General features: G+C 36.2%; 2 protein-coding genes across 2 annotated transcripts; both read right to left on the reverse strand.

Annotated features, from left to right (window-relative positions):
* Positions 1-3,621: 3,621 nt before the first annotated feature.
* Positions 3,622-6,937, reverse strand: LOC112283764 (protein BONZAI 3). Its single transcript, XM_024522872.3, has 3 exons — positions 6,551-6,937; positions 6,273-6,357; positions 3,622-5,983 (listed from the first exon to the last, which is right to left on the reverse strand). The coding sequence occupies exon 3, from the start codon at positions 5,852-5,854 to the stop codon at positions 4,214-4,216; it is 1,641 nt and encodes a 546-aa protein (XP_024378640.1). The 5' UTR covers positions 5,855-5,983; positions 6,273-6,357; positions 6,551-6,937; the 3' UTR covers positions 3,622-4,213.
* Positions 6,938-10,511: 3,574 nt separating this feature from the next.
* Positions 10,512-18,202, reverse strand: LOC112284140 (plant intracellular Ras-group-related LRR protein 6). Its single transcript, XM_024523731.3, has 21 exons — positions 17,845-18,202; positions 16,787-16,850; positions 16,351-16,487; positions 16,172-16,258; positions 15,922-15,997; positions 15,570-15,644; positions 15,254-15,323; positions 14,915-14,992; positions 14,686-14,746; positions 14,276-14,354; positions 14,032-14,122; positions 13,777-13,837; positions 13,546-13,622; positions 13,230-13,327; positions 12,740-12,877; positions 12,416-12,520; positions 12,060-12,184; positions 11,712-11,808; positions 11,416-11,490; positions 11,261-11,316; positions 10,512-11,005 (listed from the first exon to the last, which is right to left on the reverse strand). Exons 1-21 carry the CDS (start codon positions 17,925-17,927, stop codon positions 10,924-10,926), a joined length of 1,815 nt encoding a protein of 604 aa, XP_024379499.1. The 5' UTR covers positions 17,928-18,202; the 3' UTR covers positions 10,512-10,923.
* Between the last annotated feature and the right edge of the window lie 960 nt (positions 18,203-19,162).

Consider the following 19,162-nt stretch of genomic DNA (forward strand, 5'->3'; position numbering starts at 1 on the left):
GTCCCGAACCTGCTTCTGCTTCTCTTCAGCACCTATACGGGATGCCGAGACGGGCACCTCGGGCAGATCTCGGGCAGCCCACAGGAACTTTTTCTCTTTCAATGGAAAGCCTGAGGACGCGCTTGGCTCCGAGCTGTCTCCCCTTCTCTTCCATTATTTGTTTTTATTTATTTATTTAGTTATACTATATTGTTAATTTATATTAGTGTGGGTTCGTGTGTTCGTGTGTTCGTGTACATGTATAATCCGGGAGAATGGGAACTGAGAGTGAAGCAAAGGCGTGGTTAGTAGGTTGAGGGGAAAGAGGGAGCTTCCTCGTTGGAGTTTGTTATTCAACAAACAAATAAATAATGTTCCCGTTCCACATTTATAGCTTTGTGAGCCAATGTGGGGTGTCTATTTTGTGGTGATGATTTTATTACTATGATTATTATTATTAGGGTTTATTCAATGTGCAAAAACCCGTACAGTAGTTAGCTTTCTTTGGTTTTAGTGGACAAATTATTTTAGTGCATGAAGCATTGACTTGCTGAAGTTTTGTAAATTGTTTCTTTTATAAAAGACAGGGTAATTGAAGGAGGGAATGGCATGTTGGGTAGTTTATGATATTGTGACTTTGGCCATACGTCTGCATTGCAATAGATTTGTTGGAATGATGATGATAAAAAAATAAAAAAAAAATAAAAAAAAAAACTCATGTCAACATTGTTTTAATATCACTTTGAACTGTTGTATTTGTTTTTAGTACCCAACCTTTGAAGTCATTTATTTATTTACTCATATAAAACTTTCATGAAATGGATTGAATGATGAAGTGTGAATCAATGATACCAGATCTTTTTACTTTCTTACTTGTTTCAATAATGACAATTAGGTTTTACAAAGATTTTCGAAGAAGATTTTGATTAAATCACGGATTGCTCAAAAGTCTACAGAATCTTTTGCAAACACTTGAATAGTGCAATCAATTTTTTGGAAGCTTATCGAAGTTTCTAAAAGTATGAAATTGCTCATAAAATCTTTTAGAATATTTTTGAAGATTTAATTGCTTTTAAATGTTAATTGAGACTATGATAAAATAGTAAAAAAATAAAATAAAATAAAATAAATCACTAACTAGTACTTGAGCATATTTTTCAAAAAAATCATGCCGGAATTGTTTGGAATGAGATTTTTTAATGACATTATTTAATATTTGGATGGTTTTATTTTTTATGGAGGATATCTATGTAAAAGGCGTTAACTTTTTGTGTGCTTAATGAATTGATTGTTGCAAAGAAAGCTCAAAGTCCAAATCTTGAAATGCTCTAACAGTCTTCAAGTTTGACTCACAAATGGTATGAATATAAGATTATAAAACTTTGGCTTACAAAATTGAAAAAACTATGAACCCAAAATCTAGCATTGTTATTCTGTGATACACATTATGGGGGAATATTTATCTTAAAAATAACATCATTAATAACTATTAAAAACATCCTATAATATATGTATCTATTTAAGACATGCTGGTATTGATTTATAAAGACACAACTAAAACTTTTCAAAAAGCCTCTTTATACATCGATTAGGTTTGAATGTGGTTTCTCTGTATGTTTGTATGAATACACACACACATATATATATATATATATATATATTAAAACAACAAATTAGAGAAACAAAAATAAATAAATAAATAAATAAGTAAATAAAATATATTTATAATCATTGGTAACTTAATTAGCCTCAATTTCACATTTATACTAAGTTATAATATATAGGGTTTTAAAACATATCAATATTACATTTTTTATGTAACATTTTAAAAAATTTCAAAAATATAATTTGATTTACAATGAAATTTTATCATATGTATCAGTTCAAAGATTCAATGATGATTACATGATATAAGTTTTTAATTAGAAAATGCAATCATATAATTAGTTGTTATTATATATTCAAAATAATTAAAATTTAATTTTAAATAATTGTAAGCAGCATTCAAAGAATTTAACTATTTTAATATTATAAAAATTATATTTCAAGGTGGTTGCACTGTATATTATAAATTAGTTCTGTAGATAATTATTAAACCTTTAATACCATTTCATTCTTTCAATATTTCCAACAAATGCTTTACGGTGTTTAGGTATGCTGAAAATTTTCAGTTGTTCCACATTTAATGTCATTATATATATATAGATAGATAGATAGATAGATAGATAGACACACTAGTAGAAAGGTGTGATGTTGGGCACCACAATCTCGAGCATATCCATCCATTTCCATGTTCTTCCATGCTCTCTCGTTTCCTTATCCCCATGTTCCTTGCATTCCACTTGTTCCCTTCTTTATGGCCAATCAAAAGACTTCTTTGTGTCTTTGTATTATAACCAAGTTCTCATATATATATATATATATATATATATAACCCTATTTTAAAGGCTTATATTTATTTCTAATAAAGGTTCATGTGACTAGTGGAAGGTTATCTTAACTTATAAATATATACATATATATATTTTGACATGGGGGTTAATGCAGTTCACATGGTCCAAAATCAAATGCAAGTCAATGCACAAATAAATCATTTCTTAAAAAAATCAAATATTTGAAAGTATTTTGGATGTCAATCATCACTTTCATTATAATTTGTACAAGTAATACATAACAAACACCAATTCCAATCATGCTACACATGTTAGCCAACTTTTATATCATTCTAACTTCCCAAGCAAAACCCTAAAGTTTAATTAATTAACTTGGCAAAGCCAATTTTGATGACCCGAATCGAAACGCGGAGGCGCGACTTTGGGGACCTGGCGTTCGGCCACGATCGAACCCCGGCTCCGACGCCTGTAGAAAAATCGAATGCTCCGTCTACCTTAGCTTGCGCATGTATTCCCAAGTCTTATCCTTACACACGTGACCCAGGTTCGATCCCTCCCGATATTAAGAGGAAGCTTTTAGGGCATTGTTTTCTCCGGCGAGGATTGTGCGGCAGTGTTTGTAGGTGTCAGATCTTGAGTGCGGGCAAGTGGTGGACAGTTGGAGGGCATGGGTGCCGACGTAGGTTATGAATGTGAGTGTGAGCAGTTGTGTTGTTCAGACAATCCATTCGCGTTACGTGTACAGTCTTCTCCCGTTGGCTTGGTGCAGCGTCACTTTTTATTATTCTACAATTAGGGTGGATGGATGAGGTTGTCGTCAGATGGTGTAATGAGCTGACGAGATGCTGTCGTTTCTCTTCGCGAGAGTGGTCATGTGTGATTTCTGTGATTTGTCAGAGCCCTCTTGTCTCTTTCTCCGAGGACGCGGTTCGTGAGATGAAGAGACTAGGTACAGCTGATCTCCTGATGGACTTACCATGTAAAATGACTTCCAAGTTTTCCGATCCACAGTGAAGCGTGTAGTGCCACTGTTGTGAAGGAACCATGAAGCCCTACGGTTAGCTCATGAGGAATTCTTTTAATGTGTGTTGTGATTCCACACGCATTTGAATGTGTACTGGACTTGGTTTCTTTACTGTTGAATCCCAGGCAGTAACCAATTTAGTCATGAATTATGTCTCTTCTATAGCTACTGTTTTGAGAAGGACTCTTGCAATGGTGAAATTAAACAGCGCTTACAAAGCTTACGAATGTAAAATATAGCTATTATTATGGCCATTAGATTATTGTCCGTGTAAAAATACATCTGGACCTTATAAAATAGTCCTTCTAACCCCATTGCAATGTCATGATATCGCATAATTCAAGCAAAATACAAATCTTTCCCAATTGGGCGCCACAAAATTGGGGAAGACGCACATTCCCAACACCCACTACAATGCTTGGTCTTGCCAACCTATTAAAAGAAAGTGGAAAAATCACCCGTACACTACAGTTTTTCAGCAAAATCTACTGACAGTTGCTCTTCTCCTCTTCCTTTTCTTATGTGGTACTCTTGCCTCAATCAGAGGCTCAACTTTTTCTCCATACCGTGTCGCAGGCGTTCGAGGTGCTCGTGCAATTTATAATTCTAAATATGCTTCTTCAGTTCATAACAAAACTACTTTCATACGCAGATTGAGATTCTAGATTATATTAACACTACCATACATTATTTACAAGATCATAGCGCAACAACAATTCCTCTTACAATTCCTGGAACGCTTACCATAGCAACATGCACGCCATGCCAACATTGCTCCACACCTCAACTGGTTTTGGCCCTTCAACATGGCCACGGACTATGCTGGAGGTCTATTGGGAAAAACTCTATTGGTCTTCATGTAGGACAACAATTGGTCGGGCAACTCTCGCAACAAACTCTTAAATGCTGATTCCACGTTGCTCACGCTCTTCATGGACACAAACTGAACAATATCACGAACGGCTACTCGCCCATGTTTGGTTGCGAGCCTCTTTTTATCAGAATCCAGGAGGTCCATGGCGCTGAAATCCGCATTCCCAACACCCACTATCAAAAGGGACAGTGGAAGGTTCGATGCTGCCACAATAGCATCCACCGTGGCATCCATGTCCAGAATTGCACCATCCGTGATAATCAGGAGTACGAAGTACTTCTGTTGTCTTTGATACTTTTCTGCCAAGGAAGCCGCTTGCCTTATCACAGGTGCAAACCAGGTGGGTCCATACAGCTCCACGCTGCACACGGCCTGAGAGTATGCTGCCAGAATGCCGTCAATTCCAGACACCTCACAGTTGCTCTCGTTGCCATTCAGGGCGAAGCAGTGAGACACCCCCTGGTTCGGCGGTATTCGCCCTCCGAACCCCCAAACTGGAAACATCTTGTCGCTGTCATAATACTGAAGCACGCCACCCACTTGTACTATCGCATCCTGGTATGCATTCAAGCGCCCGGCTGGATCAATGTAATGCAGCGACTTAGGCAGACGAGGGTCCCCGTTCGAAGCAGTGAAGTCCACAGCCACGTAGAAGCTTATCTCGCACCCACCAAACACGTAGTCCAGAAAAGAATACACCGGAATTATCACACACATGTCCACAAACAGCTTGCCCCGACCCTTATCATGATGTCTTGCCATCTGAGAGAGGCGAGTCAGAGTTAAGCACGCCTTCGCTAGAGCCAGCTCTAGCAGTCCGTTCAGCGAACACTTAACTGAACCAATCAGCTTGTGTTTCCCACTGCTGTTGTAGTCCAGAACCTCTAAAAGCAACGGTATGTCCTTGTTTCCATTGCACAGCTGCTGGAGAGTAGTCCGAAATGGTCGCCAAATGGGGTTAAGGTTGTTCTCCTCCTCCTCCGTCTGATAGACTGGTGTGATTGACCCATCTGGCTGCACCCTTGAGATTCTAAGGATGGGATCGCTTTTCGAAAACATTTCGCGGTTTTCCAAGTTGGTGCAGCGGAACGCCAGCTCCACCTCTTCAGGCCTCGAGATTTCGGAGACCTCCTCTGCACGGACGGAGAGGTCCCCACGAGAATGACCCAGCCCATCAGGGTTGCGTCTCTGGAGTGGTCTGGTGAGCACATGTGAAGGAGAATTTATGACTTCGGCAAGCGTGATCTGCATTTCTCCCAGATAATCTTGCTTATTTAGATCGAATTGGTCCGAAGTCTTTGTCTTGTAATTTGAGTCCACGTCGTAAACGGCGAGACGAAGAAGTTGCACTTCCTCGAAGCGATAGTCAATTGTCAGTTGATAGGTCCATTTGGGATTCAATGTGTTGGGGATTACTTCCGACCGCCCAAGCTCGCTCTCTCTCCCCGCCGCAGTTCTCTCATACACGACCAGCATTGGATCACTCGTACCCACAACATCCCTGTTTTTTAAGTCTTTCGCAGAAAATGATATTTGCACCTTTGAACTTGGAGAATAAGACGCACTCGAGAAGGGATATACCATCTTCTCCAATTAAATCTTACAGCTCTGAGGGTATGTACGTGGTTTCTCGGACTGGCGATCTATGCTTTTGTACAAGTGTTTGGCAATTTGTAGCAATGCCTTCTCATTACTTGTAGCTGCAACTTGCTTCTGCAAGAGGAAGCCACAGCGGGACTAAAATTTTAAATAATTTGAAAGAAAAATGGAACCCAAACAGTGTGAACCTATCTCTACCCCAGTTTTAAAGAAATCTAACAAAGAAACGGCAAACGCGCAATCGCTTCAACAACTGAGCTCAAAATCCAATATCAAATTCGTCGTGATGAATTATGCGCTAAAAAGAACATTCCAGATTAGTTGGTTCATTCATTCATATATTTTAATTTAATTACTTTAATTTTAAAGACGAAGAGATGTCAAATTCCCACTCTCACTTTACCTGCTGATGATGAGGTTTCTTCTAATGACGCCGAAACTTTCCCCAAAGACGCAGCAGTAGCTGTAAGTAGCGCACGACCGACTCACTGCAAACGACCCAGACGCATCAGTTCCTCAGTTAGTATATTAAAAAAAACCCCAGAATAACCTCTTCATGCCACATGGAATACATTTCATTCCTGCAGAAATCAATCGCTCGAGAAAAGCAAACCAAACCGCTTCTAAAATCAGCCAACTACAATCCACACTGGCGCTGAGAGTATCAAGCCAGAAGCCCACCTAATCAAAACCCTAACTGAAGCTTTTTCGCACAACAACGCTCAGTTCGAATTTCAAGTCCCGAAAAACAAAAGCGTCAGTACGCGATCAGAATCGAAATGCAGCCGTAAAGAAACATGAAAGCATCCCACACTCCGCAGAGGTTTGTATAACAAGCGCTTCCACAACAGCACTTCCCGACAATGATGTTTCAACTGCAGACAAACAATGCAAGTCAGCAACGTCGGTAGGGCTGAGATGAGAGCCGTTGGGCAGACAACCGCGAATCCGGTAACACGAGACGAATTTCTGCCCATAGAGTTGAGGAAGTTGCCACCGATAGATTTCCTTGAAGGTAGAGTTGAGGAAGTCAAAGTTGACACATGAAATAAAATGAGTGCTTTCAACGAAAATGTCCAATGGACCTCATGCTACTCTCCATTTTCTCCCCTAAAATTTTGACATTTGAACTCAATTTATACCTAGAAAGTCCACTTTGCGAGGTCATTGCAATAAAAATTCTTTTTGGAGATAGTATAAAGTGAAAAAAGACATGGAATATATTAAATTATTACTATTATTTAAGCTGTATTCATGTGTCAACTTGTATCTTGATTTCAATGTTCTTACAAGTATCATAAATTTGTTAAATGATTTACAGATATTTTTAGCAAAACTTGACAAAATTATTGTAAAAATCACATCTTTGAGATAGGTTTATTTTAAATTTTGAGAGAAAATATTATTTTTGCTACATAAAAAATAAAATAAAATAAAATAAAAATATATGCCTTATCATTTCTTCACATTGATTTGTTTTTATAAATATTAAGTCAATCAAGTGAGTTTTTTCAATTGAAATCAATTAGAAGCTTTTGAAAGTTGTAGCCTCCCATTTTTTTTTCTTCTAAGTATGAAAAATCTTTTAACAATGATTCCAATTATGATTAATTAATAGTAAAAAGTTACTTAATAAGAAATAAATTAATAGAGATTTATATGTACATATTTAGATAATTGAGATTATAATAGATATCTTAAAAATAAAAATATACCTATAGATGCATTGTTATTTTATTTATATTTTTTACTCAACAAAATATGTTTGTTGGATTAGTTGATTAATTGGATATAAGAACAAAAAATCTTAAGTTCTAATAATCTAAATTCAAAGTGGGTTTTGGATGATTACAACTATATCACATAGTATTTTCTATTCTAACATATTACTCGTCATTCAATGTATGTATAAGTAGATTGCTACAAAAAAAATGTTGTGATATGTTAACAATGCTATATTTACTCTTTAGTTTTTGAGTTTGTTTTAACCATCATTCAATTATTTTAGTATCTTATACATATAGTGCTTATCTTTGATTGATTTAATAATTTTTTTTCTTAAATTTAAGAATTTTATTTAAATCAACCTTCTTTAATATGAAAAAAAATTAATTCTTCTAAATTTATAATTATATGTTGATATGCATAAATATATTTATATAATATTTATTTATGTAGTTAAAATTTATATTTTTATTCCTTGATAGTAATATTTTTAAAGATAAGATCTATATTTTATTGTTTAAGAAGATGAGGATATGAAATAAACATCTTAAATCAAAAAAGTACTATATGATTTATAAAGACCTTAGATTAAAGAAGATAAAAATCCTAAAGACTTGATTGTATCTTAAAGTTTTATTTTTGGATGTTTATAAAAAAATAAATTAAACTAAGATTATTTACTAATAATAATATATAATTTTTACAAATATCTTATTAAAAAGTCTAATGATAAATTTTGATTTCATAAAATCTACTTTTTAAAGTCTTAGTCTTAGCTTTTTTTTTTGTTCCTTTTGTATTTTTGTATTTTTTTTATTTTTTATTATAAGACTTCTAACCAAGATATATATATATATATATATATATATATATATATATATATATTTAATTTTTTTTAATATAAGTCTTTATATATTTTTGGCCTTAACATACTAAAGCAAAAAAGAATACATTAACTCTATCAAGTTTATGTAAAGCCTTTGGATCTTCTTTTAAACACATCTTTTTATTAAATAAGATGTAAAGAAGACTAATATATCAACTTAATTACAATACATTACAATTTATGTGGTATTTATAGTTTATTCTATCTTAGACATATTTAATATTAAATAATTTTTATAAATTATGTGGTAAAATATACAATTTTTTTTTATAACTTGAAATCTTACTTATATTATATTTAGAAAAAAATAAAAATGGATTGATAGAATCTCACAAGTTACAATAATTCTTCCTTGCTTTTTGTAATCTAAAGTAAGTTTGTAGTTTAAAGATGTAATTGAAGTAACAAAATCTAATTCTTTTTTATTCTAAAATTTGATTGTTATTATAAAAGATTTTATCTAAGATCAATTGAAAATCATTGGCCTAAACTTAGACCAAAACTAACTAGCTTTCAAGGTGCATAACTTAAATTAAATCCTTCATAATTTGTTTAATATATAAGAAATTTACTCTGTTTTGTTTTGATTTATAACCTTAATAACAATAAAATTTATAAAAAAAATCTATTTAAAATGTATATTTTTTACTCTTTATTAATTTTAAAAATCTTAATAGTTTACAATTTATTTTTTATTTGTTCACAATTAATGTTTTGCAACTTACTTTATATTATGATTTTGGCTTTTATGTTGTAACTATTATTTATAAAAGTTAGATTTTATTCTTGATTAAGATCTCTTTATTTTTTATTATTATCTTGTAATTATAAATTAGTAAAATAGAAATTTTTGTTGTAAATAATATGAAATAAGGAGCCTCATGATTTGACTATTCAACCAAAAAAGATTCATTAATAAAAACTTGTAATTTTGCCAATTGTTTATCATAGTATTATTTTAATGTTTTATCAATGGATATCATTCCAATTACAATGGCATTATTCTTTTCTTTTTATCATTTGAAGAATTGGTAAAATAAAAAATATCAATCGAAATTATATATATATATATATATATATATATGAGAATGATATATATATATATATATATATAATATTATCATCCATTGTAGAATACATTACCAATGTTACATAAAGTGCGTTGTGGTGTGCAATACAAGTTTAGAACAACTTATACTGGCATTAGTAAAAATCATGATGGTATGTGGTTATTGACAAGTTATAGTAGCAGTAGCAAAAATTGTGGTAGCATTAGCAACACTCTTATAAAAAAATAATGAGAAGATTTCTAGATGAAATTATAATAGCAACTTATAATTTGTAAAATACAGATGCAAATATAGAATTGAAATTTCTTATATTTGAATGCTTCTAATAATTATAAAATTATTCACATGTTTAAATTAAAATGAGAAGGATTTTGTATATATTTATTATAGCATGTTATTTATATTTATGCAAAGGTTTTAGAAAAAGTATTGTTCAGCTTTTTGACAACCTTATCAAAGACAAAATGCAGTATGAACATTGCCAAGTTTTCAACAACCAAAAACAAAATGCTATTTATTTCAAGTGATGGCACATATCATGATTTGGTTAATACAACAAGAGATTGTATAACACAACCAAAATTATTATAAGTCACTTTAATTAATTCTAGAATTGTTTCTTCAGTTCATAATAAAAACTAATTTGATATGTAGATTGAGGCTCTAGATTACATTGTTAGTATTATACACTACTTATTCATATAGATTAAATTGATCTTAAAGTTTTTTTCTTGAGTGTGCGTTGAGAATCGTAAAACGGAGAGGTTGCACTTCCTCTAAGCGATAGTCATTTGTTGGTGAGTCCACTTGGATTCGATGAGTTCGGAATTATGGGCATTAGATCACACATTTACATTAAATCTCTGTTCTCCGTTCTGCACGCCGATTCTTGAACATGATAGTTGCAGATAATGACCGTAAGACCATTAAATAAGTGTTAGAAAGCGGATAGAGCTGACAATGGCGTAAAAATGCTATGAGAATCCATTTTACAAATAATCAGGAATTCGGAACACTTTCATGTATCTTGGCAATGACATTTGTCATTGAGAAACGGGATAATTGACCTTAACTTGCCTTTATAATAAATTACCTCACTAAAACCTGTTTGAGAATCAGAGGGTTCAGTCTTGGTCTAATTGTAGCTATAGAAAAACCTGAACGCTCACAAAACGAGCGTACAGGTCTTGTGTGTGAGCGTGCAGGTTTGTACGCTCATAAAACGAGCACTTTCAAAACCTAGAGGACTGGAGATAGCAACACTCGACTTGGTTTGTGTATGAGGCAGAGAACTTGGCTAGTTTGATATATGTATTGCACTCCATCGAAACCGTCGGATTAATCAGTCATTCGAATCCCGCTTATCGGAGCAATCACCTAGCCCCAGCAGGAATCCTGTCTTGCAAATATTGAAGCAATGTTTTTGTTCCCTTCTCCAAAATTGGTCGCCTTATACTGCAAGTAATCAAACATCAAACTCTAAGTCTCTCTTCAAGCACCAGACCTATCCTCGCTGGGATTTTAAGACAGCAAAGAAGAGGACCACAAAAAGATTCGACTTGGACACTTTCTTAAAGCAGCGTGAAAGCCTTGTGATGTAGGCATAATATTATGTAGAATAACAGAAAAATAACTGCAGCTCTAAAAAAAACTTCAAAACCTGTCACTCATGGCATGTGAGTCGCATGGGAAGGATTTGAAGTGAAATACCTTCGCAATGGGTTCCCATCAACCTTCAAATGCTTCAAGGTAGGCTCAAGTAATCCCTGCACCCAAACAACCAGATGTTTGTTGAAACAGTCTAGGTCTCGAACTTGGCGAACTCCTACTCATACGGGAAAGTTGAAACAAAAACTGTACTGTACCAATTTTGGTGGAAGTTGCGAGATGTTGTTGTCAGAGATGTCGAGAGTCTCCAGGCGAGCCAAGCAAGTGACCCACTGCAACATCAACCAGAGCGTCAATATAAAGTTAAGTGTAGCTTACAGAAATGGAATACAGGAGAAGACATTTGCAAATGCATAAGCGTGCCTGATGCAACACTACCCCGACAAAAATAGGTGCTAAACTGTTTTTGAAGTTCACAAGCATTGCAGTGTCAAAGTTGCATTCACAGAAAGCAGCAAAATTAGTAGTACAGAAGTAGTTTTACGATGAACACCTCAGGAATGACACTAATGAAGTTCTGGCTGACATCCAGGATGCGTAATTTCTGCAAGGATTTCAAATCCTCTCGGAAGTCCTGGAGCTGCGCTCGCCTGAAATCCGACTTCCAAACAATCAGAGAAATTGAAAGACTATGGAATCCTGTCTCCTTCACAATAGAAACCTTCGTATCCAAACTTAGTCCTACTTAAGCGGAACTGGAAATATCGTATGTTTATTCAGAAAAAGAAAAAGGACTATGAAAAGACAGCCGGTACAATTGTTTCTGAGTTGGTGTTGTTGGACATACGTTGCATGTCACAATACAGTTTTCAAGTGTACACACAAGGAAGGCTCTACTTACTTCAAACGAAGTTCTTGCAAGTTCGGCATCTCTGCTAATGCTGGAGGAGGAGGCAAGCGGGCTGGAACTCCACTCAAATCTAGCACAGTAAGCTTCGCTACAGCGACAAAGGCACCTTGAGGAAACTGTTACAATAAAAGATGAGCTGCAGTCAGTTAGAACCAACCATGTGTTGTCACGATGACATGGTCAGTGCATCTTAATGCTACAATAATGCTCATGTAATCAACATATGCCAAAATTATGCGCACTCTTCCACAAACCACCAGGGTATAAATACTGTTGCACAAAACTATGTAACAAAGGATGTGTCATATCAAGATAGAAATTGATATAGTTGAAAAGGTTAAGTGTACCTCACGAAAGGGGTTGTAAGCAAGGAGCAGCTCATGGAGGTTCGGTATAGAACCTAGTACTGCACCTGGCCACTCTGAGAACTTGTTGTTTGATAGCATCAAAACCTGGGTGATAAAACAACTAGGAATCTTCATTTTATTCCCGTGCGAATCTCAAAACATCACACTTTCTACTAGGTACGTTTCGAGATGCTGAGAAGATAATCTTACAAACTTGACAATAAATATTTCGATAGCTAGTTTAATGTTGCTCTTTTTAAAGCAACACATGGGATACACTTTGATATCGAACAAATTGATAAGGTGTTTTCGAAGTTATCTCACCTCCAATGCTGAGCACATGGCAAGCTCTGTTGGCAATACTTTGATCTGATTATGAGATAGATCAAGAGTTGTAATATCAGCTCCTTCCCATGCTGCGGGGGGAATCTCTGAAAGATTTTTCTTTGGCAAAGACAGAACCTGGATATATAACACGAAATTATCACCCCCAAAAAGTACATCTTTTACCTTGAAAATTTTCAGAGTCGTTGCTTGAGATGAAAATTTGGTAGAGTTTCATGACAGGTTCAAAGAAGACCCTCCATTGACACAGTACATTTAGAACACATTAATACCTGAGTAGAGTTTGACATAGTAGGTATCAAAATGAATAGGCGGATGCAAAACGTTCATTGGAAAATTAAATCAGTATGAACAATGCGCGGAACTCCATGCCGAAACAAAGAACATAACACTAAAATTTGTATATAAATCTCAAAACAGCCGTGTTATTATTCCAAAGTGCGGTGGTTTTCACAAAAAGAGGACAAACCTTTGAAGCCGTGGCCTGACGAGATGCATGAACGATTTGGTCAGATAGCCCTATGGTGCCAAATACATTTCCTGTAGCTGGGGCCTGCTCATCAGCTTCTGTAAAAGTCGATATTTAACACCTCTAATTAGTAAACACTCCGGCATGGTGAATCCGTTTATCTGGGAGTCAACGTGTGTTTTACACACTTGAAAAAGACCACAAATGCTCATAAAACTTACAATCACAGTCGTATGCAACAAGGTACTTATGTTCGTCTGCATACAGATAAGTACATTGCACCAAGTGATTTCAATGTGGACGTATATATACTAGCCTGCTTCAGCTTCTGTTTGGGGGATTCGAGATTGAAGGTACTTGAGCAAAGCTGGAGTTGGCCCCATGACAAGTGTGCTGCAAGTAGAACATATCACACGCAGCGCTTTAAATGAGAAGGGCAACAAATGCTCGGATACATTGATACTTGAACATGATGCATCAGCTGATAGATCCAACATACACCAAGTGTGAATATGTCATTTGCTTCAGCTTTAGTTCAAGACTGTACCTTCGAAGAGACCGCATTGGATTTCCAACCAGCAGTAGCTTACGTAGAGAAGTCATAGCACCTGCCTCAAAATAATGCAGCAATGTTCAGACATTAAGATAGACGGCAGTCATTTAAGCGAAATAAGATCTCGCTAAAGTGTCACTGCTGCGATAAAATAAAAAGCTGCTCAATACTTCAAATTTATTCAAATAAGACGTGTTCATTGCATGCACATCAAAGGGAAGAGTACAAAACAGCATAGAGCGGACATACCAAGCTCAGCTGGCAAACCAGACAAGTTGTTGTTCGATAAATCCAGGAGTGACAACCGTAATAAGCAAGCCTTTGCCGAGAACTCTGTCAGCTGATATGCACGTGATATAAATGACTACTACCACACAGCATCCGAAAAATTGGTTCATTCGACTCAAAAGTAAAAATTAACAAGAATATGAAGCCGTCTTCCGCATCACATGACCCACATGACTCCATACAAAAGAAGAGACACAACGTATACCTGGTTCGAGTGAAGATCAAGATTGCTCAAGCTCTTAAGAGACCCAATCTCATCAGGAACTACCTTTAGTAAATTGTCTCTGAAACCACAGGTAACTAACAATTAGTAAACTAGGAAAATATTTTGTCGTTTAGGAACAGATGGCAAAAGCTGCTACAGCATGCCAAGCGAGGTCAATCACTTCACCCATCACACCGAGTAACGCATCTCGCCAAGGTTTTAAATAGTGATCTTTTCATACCTAACTAGATGCAAGGGCGACGGTAAACAGTGTTTGATAACGCTTAAACCTAAGAGGTGCTGGAAGGTCAGTAGTGAACACTACATGTGTATATTACGCTCATTGTATGTCACTCCAATACAAAAGAAAATATCTCCTGACTAATATAGCATTTCGACTAGATCCATACCCCAGATAAAGCTCCATTAAGGCTACACAGCCAGCAATTGTTGGTGGAAGGTAAGTGAGGCCTACGACAAAGCAACATGAAGCATTACTTATATACTCTTCTCACGTACAGAGGATGTTCAAGAAAGAAACGGAACAAAATGGAAGTAAAATGAGTCTACCCGCAATATCCACAAACAATTAGACAAGAATACAAATTGCCCACTCTGCTTCTGTAGTGGGATACATACGGTTCTGATGAAGATCAAGGCGAATAAGCTTAGAAAGTCTTCCCAAGGAATTAGGCAACGCTGTAAGTGAATTTCTTCCTGCGTACAGGAGGTCAAAAAATACGTTGAATGCAGAGTATCAACATAAAAACATAACAGAATCCCTCAAAGACTTATGATCAAAATTTCAAACTTGAAATCTTATTGTGAAGCAAGCACAAGCAAATGAAACAAAAAGGTGAAAGTAAGAAGTCAAGAAACAACAAAGATGTCTAGATACAAAGCAGATTCCGTCTATTGATACTATTTGCAGAGAGTGACATAAATCCTCACATATTATTTTCATCCATAGGGACTTACCTGCAATTAATTCAGTTAAACCTGAGAGGGCGCTGAATAAGCTCTCAGATAGCTCACTGAGGCGATTGCTCTGTTACACCACCATTGTCTATAGTCAATAAACTAGCCTGACAAACTTGAAGAGAACCTCAAGAACTCAGTTTCTCTAAGATTTGACACTCTTGTGTTAGCAACTAATGCAAACGTAAAAGCATATCCATAATGAAACACAAAAGCATAACTATATGAGCATTACTTCACATCCATAAATACTATTAGAAAAAAACGGCAATCAGCAATAATGGTAGCAAAAAATAATCTGTACAATGCTTCATGCCTCAATATTGAGCGTGGAAAGTTTTGAGCAGTTCCCTAGTTCCTCCGGAAGTGTCACCAGCAAATTGTTGTGAGCCTGACAAAATGTCAAAATAAAACCTGTCATTTAAGCTTGCCTAGGTCCTATTGCAGACCACGAGTCCAGAGAGTGAAGAAACTTATCAAGAAAGTTCAACAACAATGATATCATTCAATAAGATGAATGCTATCCAGGCATGTAAATGTCTTACACGATCAAACAGTGTGTAACTTTCAAAAACCCAGTCAAAGATGATTTCGACAGTGTGACAATCAAAAATCAAAACGTAGCAACATTAACCATGACAGATAGACCAATTGGAATAGTATCGCACCTTGAGATCAACCAACTCGGTGCAATTGCCAAGGCTACTGGAAAGCTTTGATAAGGAGTTGCTTGCACAATTCAGTCTATCACAACAGAGAGCAATACGTCAGTGAGCTCCAGCTTTACCAACTTAAGCAACATTAAGACGAGCATTCGATCTTAAACTTTTCCTATGAAGATACACACGCAGTTTAAGGATCCTAATGAAGCACATTAACATGAACCTCCAAGAAATTGAAGTGATTGAAAGAGCATACCTGACTAGAGCGGTCAGAAACCCTAGCTCGGAAGGCAGCTCAACAACAGAATTCCCAGAAATATCAAGAATCTTCAGCAGTGAGAGACTACCCAGCACGACACCCAATGTGTAAGAAACTTTACCACTTAGAAGATAATAAACGAATGAGACGGAAACAAAGAGTCAAATAAAACGTACTTGCCGATGGCTGGAGGGAGAAATGATAGCTGGTTATGACTCAGATTCAGAAAAGTGAGAGAACCAATGTCCCCCAATCGATCAGATATGGCTGCTATACTGTTGTGGGATATGTCCAGCTTGTGAATCTCTACCACCTAGCATCGAACAATGTATTGACCAACCCCATAACAACTTATGTCAGGGTCCGAACCCTAATTCATCGAAAAAAACCTAAATGCTTTCTAAATGATCCACAACCAAGAGCCCAAAATTGGCCCAAAATGCTTACTAAATGGTCCACAACCAGGATCTTCCAGAGAACATCTTGAATCATCAAAATTAAATTTTCTTTCAGAACCTGAACGCTACTGAAATTGCCTTGTTATCATCGTAAGGGTCAAAGTTCGAGGCAGCAGCATTGAAAAAACAACAAAATTTCAAGGCATAGTCATACCTCCCACCACTTTTCTTCGGATCCACCTTCATTCAGCAAATTGTACACTCGGGGAGGAACCTCTCTGTCAACAAGAGCACGAATGACAACCTTGAATATATCGACAAATAACTTCTATATCTTGCGCTTGGTACTCTGACCTTCAATGGGAACTTATACTACATCTTTATCCTCAAATGAATTAGAATTTAAATTTCCTAAAAATCCCGCTTCACTTTTTTCCATCTATCAAGCTATTAATGATAATATTTCTGCTTTCAAGGTTTAGCCAAACCTCAAAACCATCAAATTGTCAGCTACTGCATTCCAAATTCAAGGACGGTGCCACTTCTAAGACATCAATGCCATCGTAACCATCGCGACTGGTCACCCTAAAGCATCCAGAACCCGCATCGATTCAATCATCTACTCGTCACAGATTCGAAATACGATACTGAGAAAATGCGCTTGCTTGCAACAACTGAAAGTTTGTAATTCCTACATAAACACCAATGTTCTTGAAGAAAGCGTCGCTCCTTCAGTCCAAGTGTTACCCAATGTTTAATTTCAGTGACATATAAACCATCGTTCCAGCCATTTACGATACACACTTCTTGACTGAGTCAGCTCAATCTACAGAACAGGAGCAAATCTTGAAAAATAATAGAGGGTTCATTGACCATCGATACTAACCCCTTCAATCTCAGAACTACCATGTAGTCTAGGAACTAGGCAATCGAATCGATCCACGAACAAGAGGAAAAAGTTGGTTGCAATCGAAATTTCTTGCATAACTGAACCCTCAATGAAACCGAGGCGCGGATATTGACTCCATTACTTTCACAATCTTATGTCGCAACTCATAGAGCTCACCAAAATTTTAGCTAATTCCAAACAGTCCTAAACTGAGGCGAAAAATACATGATGCACCCAAACAGGCGCGAGGGCGAATAGGGAACAACCCCGATACTATTCACCTTTTTCAAAAAACATGTTCCCTAGCGACCATTCCCACTGACCAAAAGCTAATCCAGTGCGGATCGGGCAAGCAACGAATGCGTTTGAGGGATAAGACTTACGCGAGACCACGATTGGAAAGGTTGAGCGATCCGGAAGACTTGGCGGCCTTGATCAGCCTCTCGATTCCTCCCATGGGATCCATCCTTCATTCCACCGAAGCCCTCCTTCTAGTGCTGAATCCAGCCCTCCCCCCACACCCCCAGTTGACAAGCTCTCTCTCCTCAACTAAACAGGCACCCAAATGTGACCCAATGACGTTTAGAAACAACGCAAAAAAAACGATGTGGGTGAGTGGATCCACGCAACTACTCTCATAAGCTTCAGCTAGCAACGGAGACTGTTGAGAATCCAAGCAATCAAGCCTGCGCGCATGCATTTCCTTGGCAAAGAGAAGGAGATGAGAAGAGGAGGGTGGTGGTGGTCCATCCCCATCGACGTTGGCTGGCCTGCCGAGGAATCAATCCCTCAGTGCCCCATGAACGAATGAACCTTTTGGATGACTCACCTCGTCGATCTCTCTTTTTCATCTACGGGTTCAGGGGTCGGAAAATGTCCTCGTGTGAAGATGGCCCCGTTCACACTGCTGGAGCTTGTCACGCACGGTGACCGGATACCGTGAGCAAGGATACATTAAAACCCTGCCCATTTGCTTTCAGTAGTTTGTCATGAAATGATATTTTGTAGATATTATGTTTTGTTAATAGGGTATTATGTCTCCTGTAACTTTGCAATCACCCTGGTATCTATTAGTTTATAGTGCCAAAATACACATTAATGGGTTACCATATTTCAATTTAAAGAAAATACTATACTTTGATATTACTTGAACATGTGTGTAAATTTTGACCTTGTTGTGATGTTAAGAATAAAAAATTAAAAAAAAAAAAAAAAAAAACATTGGCTTTATCCCCTTCTTTTATCTATATTCTTTTTTTGGAAAAAATAAAACAAAAATCTTAAGCTAATATGGTTAGGATTTTATAACATTCACAACCAACTAAATTAAACATCTACATTCAAAATTTTGATACTATTTAGCAGTTGCTATGCATTTTTTTTAAATATTGACTCCCTTGTGTAGCTACCCTACCCCTTGTAGACATCCAAAGGAAAAAACATTGGTAAGTAATAATGCAAAAAAATTATATCCTTTTAGTTTTGTTTCTCAATGCATCATTTTGTTCTGCATGTAAAGAACAAAATACAAAATTTTTACAATAGCTATATTTTGGTTATTATAATATAATTTTAAATATCTAATTTTCTCACTAATGTAATTACTACATATGTAAATTGTATCTATTTTAACATTTTAACATTGTAAATTTTCAAGTTTCATTACTTAAGAAATAAGTGTCTTGTATTTTCAAAACTGTC

This window comes from Physcomitrium patens, chromosome 6, assembly GCF_059467195.1.
Source record: "Physcomitrium patens ecotype Gransden chromosome 6, ASM5946719v1, whole genome shotgun sequence".
Taxonomy (NCBI): Eukaryota; Viridiplantae; Streptophyta; class Bryopsida; order Funariales; family Funariaceae; genus Physcomitrium; species Physcomitrium patens.

Excerpts from the sequence above, each read along its gene's own strand:
- LOC112283764 (XM_024522872.3), bottom strand. The coding sequence starts at position 5,854 with ATGGTATATCCCTTCTCGAGTGCGTCTTATTCTCCAAGTTCAAAGGTG.
- LOC112284140 (XM_024523731.3), bottom strand. The coding sequence starts at position 17,927 with ATGGATCCCATGGGAGGAATCGAGAGGCTGATCAAGGCCGCCAAGTCT. Across the intron at positions 13,328-13,545 it reads CCAAACAGAAGCTGAAGCAG|AAGCTGATGAGCAGGCCCCA; the intron begins GCTAGTATATAT and ends CGACTTTTACAG. Across the intron at positions 12,878-13,229 it reads GTCAGGCCACGGCTTCAAAG|GTTCTGTCTTTGCCAAAGAA; the intron begins GTTTGTCCTCTT and ends TTATATATCCAG.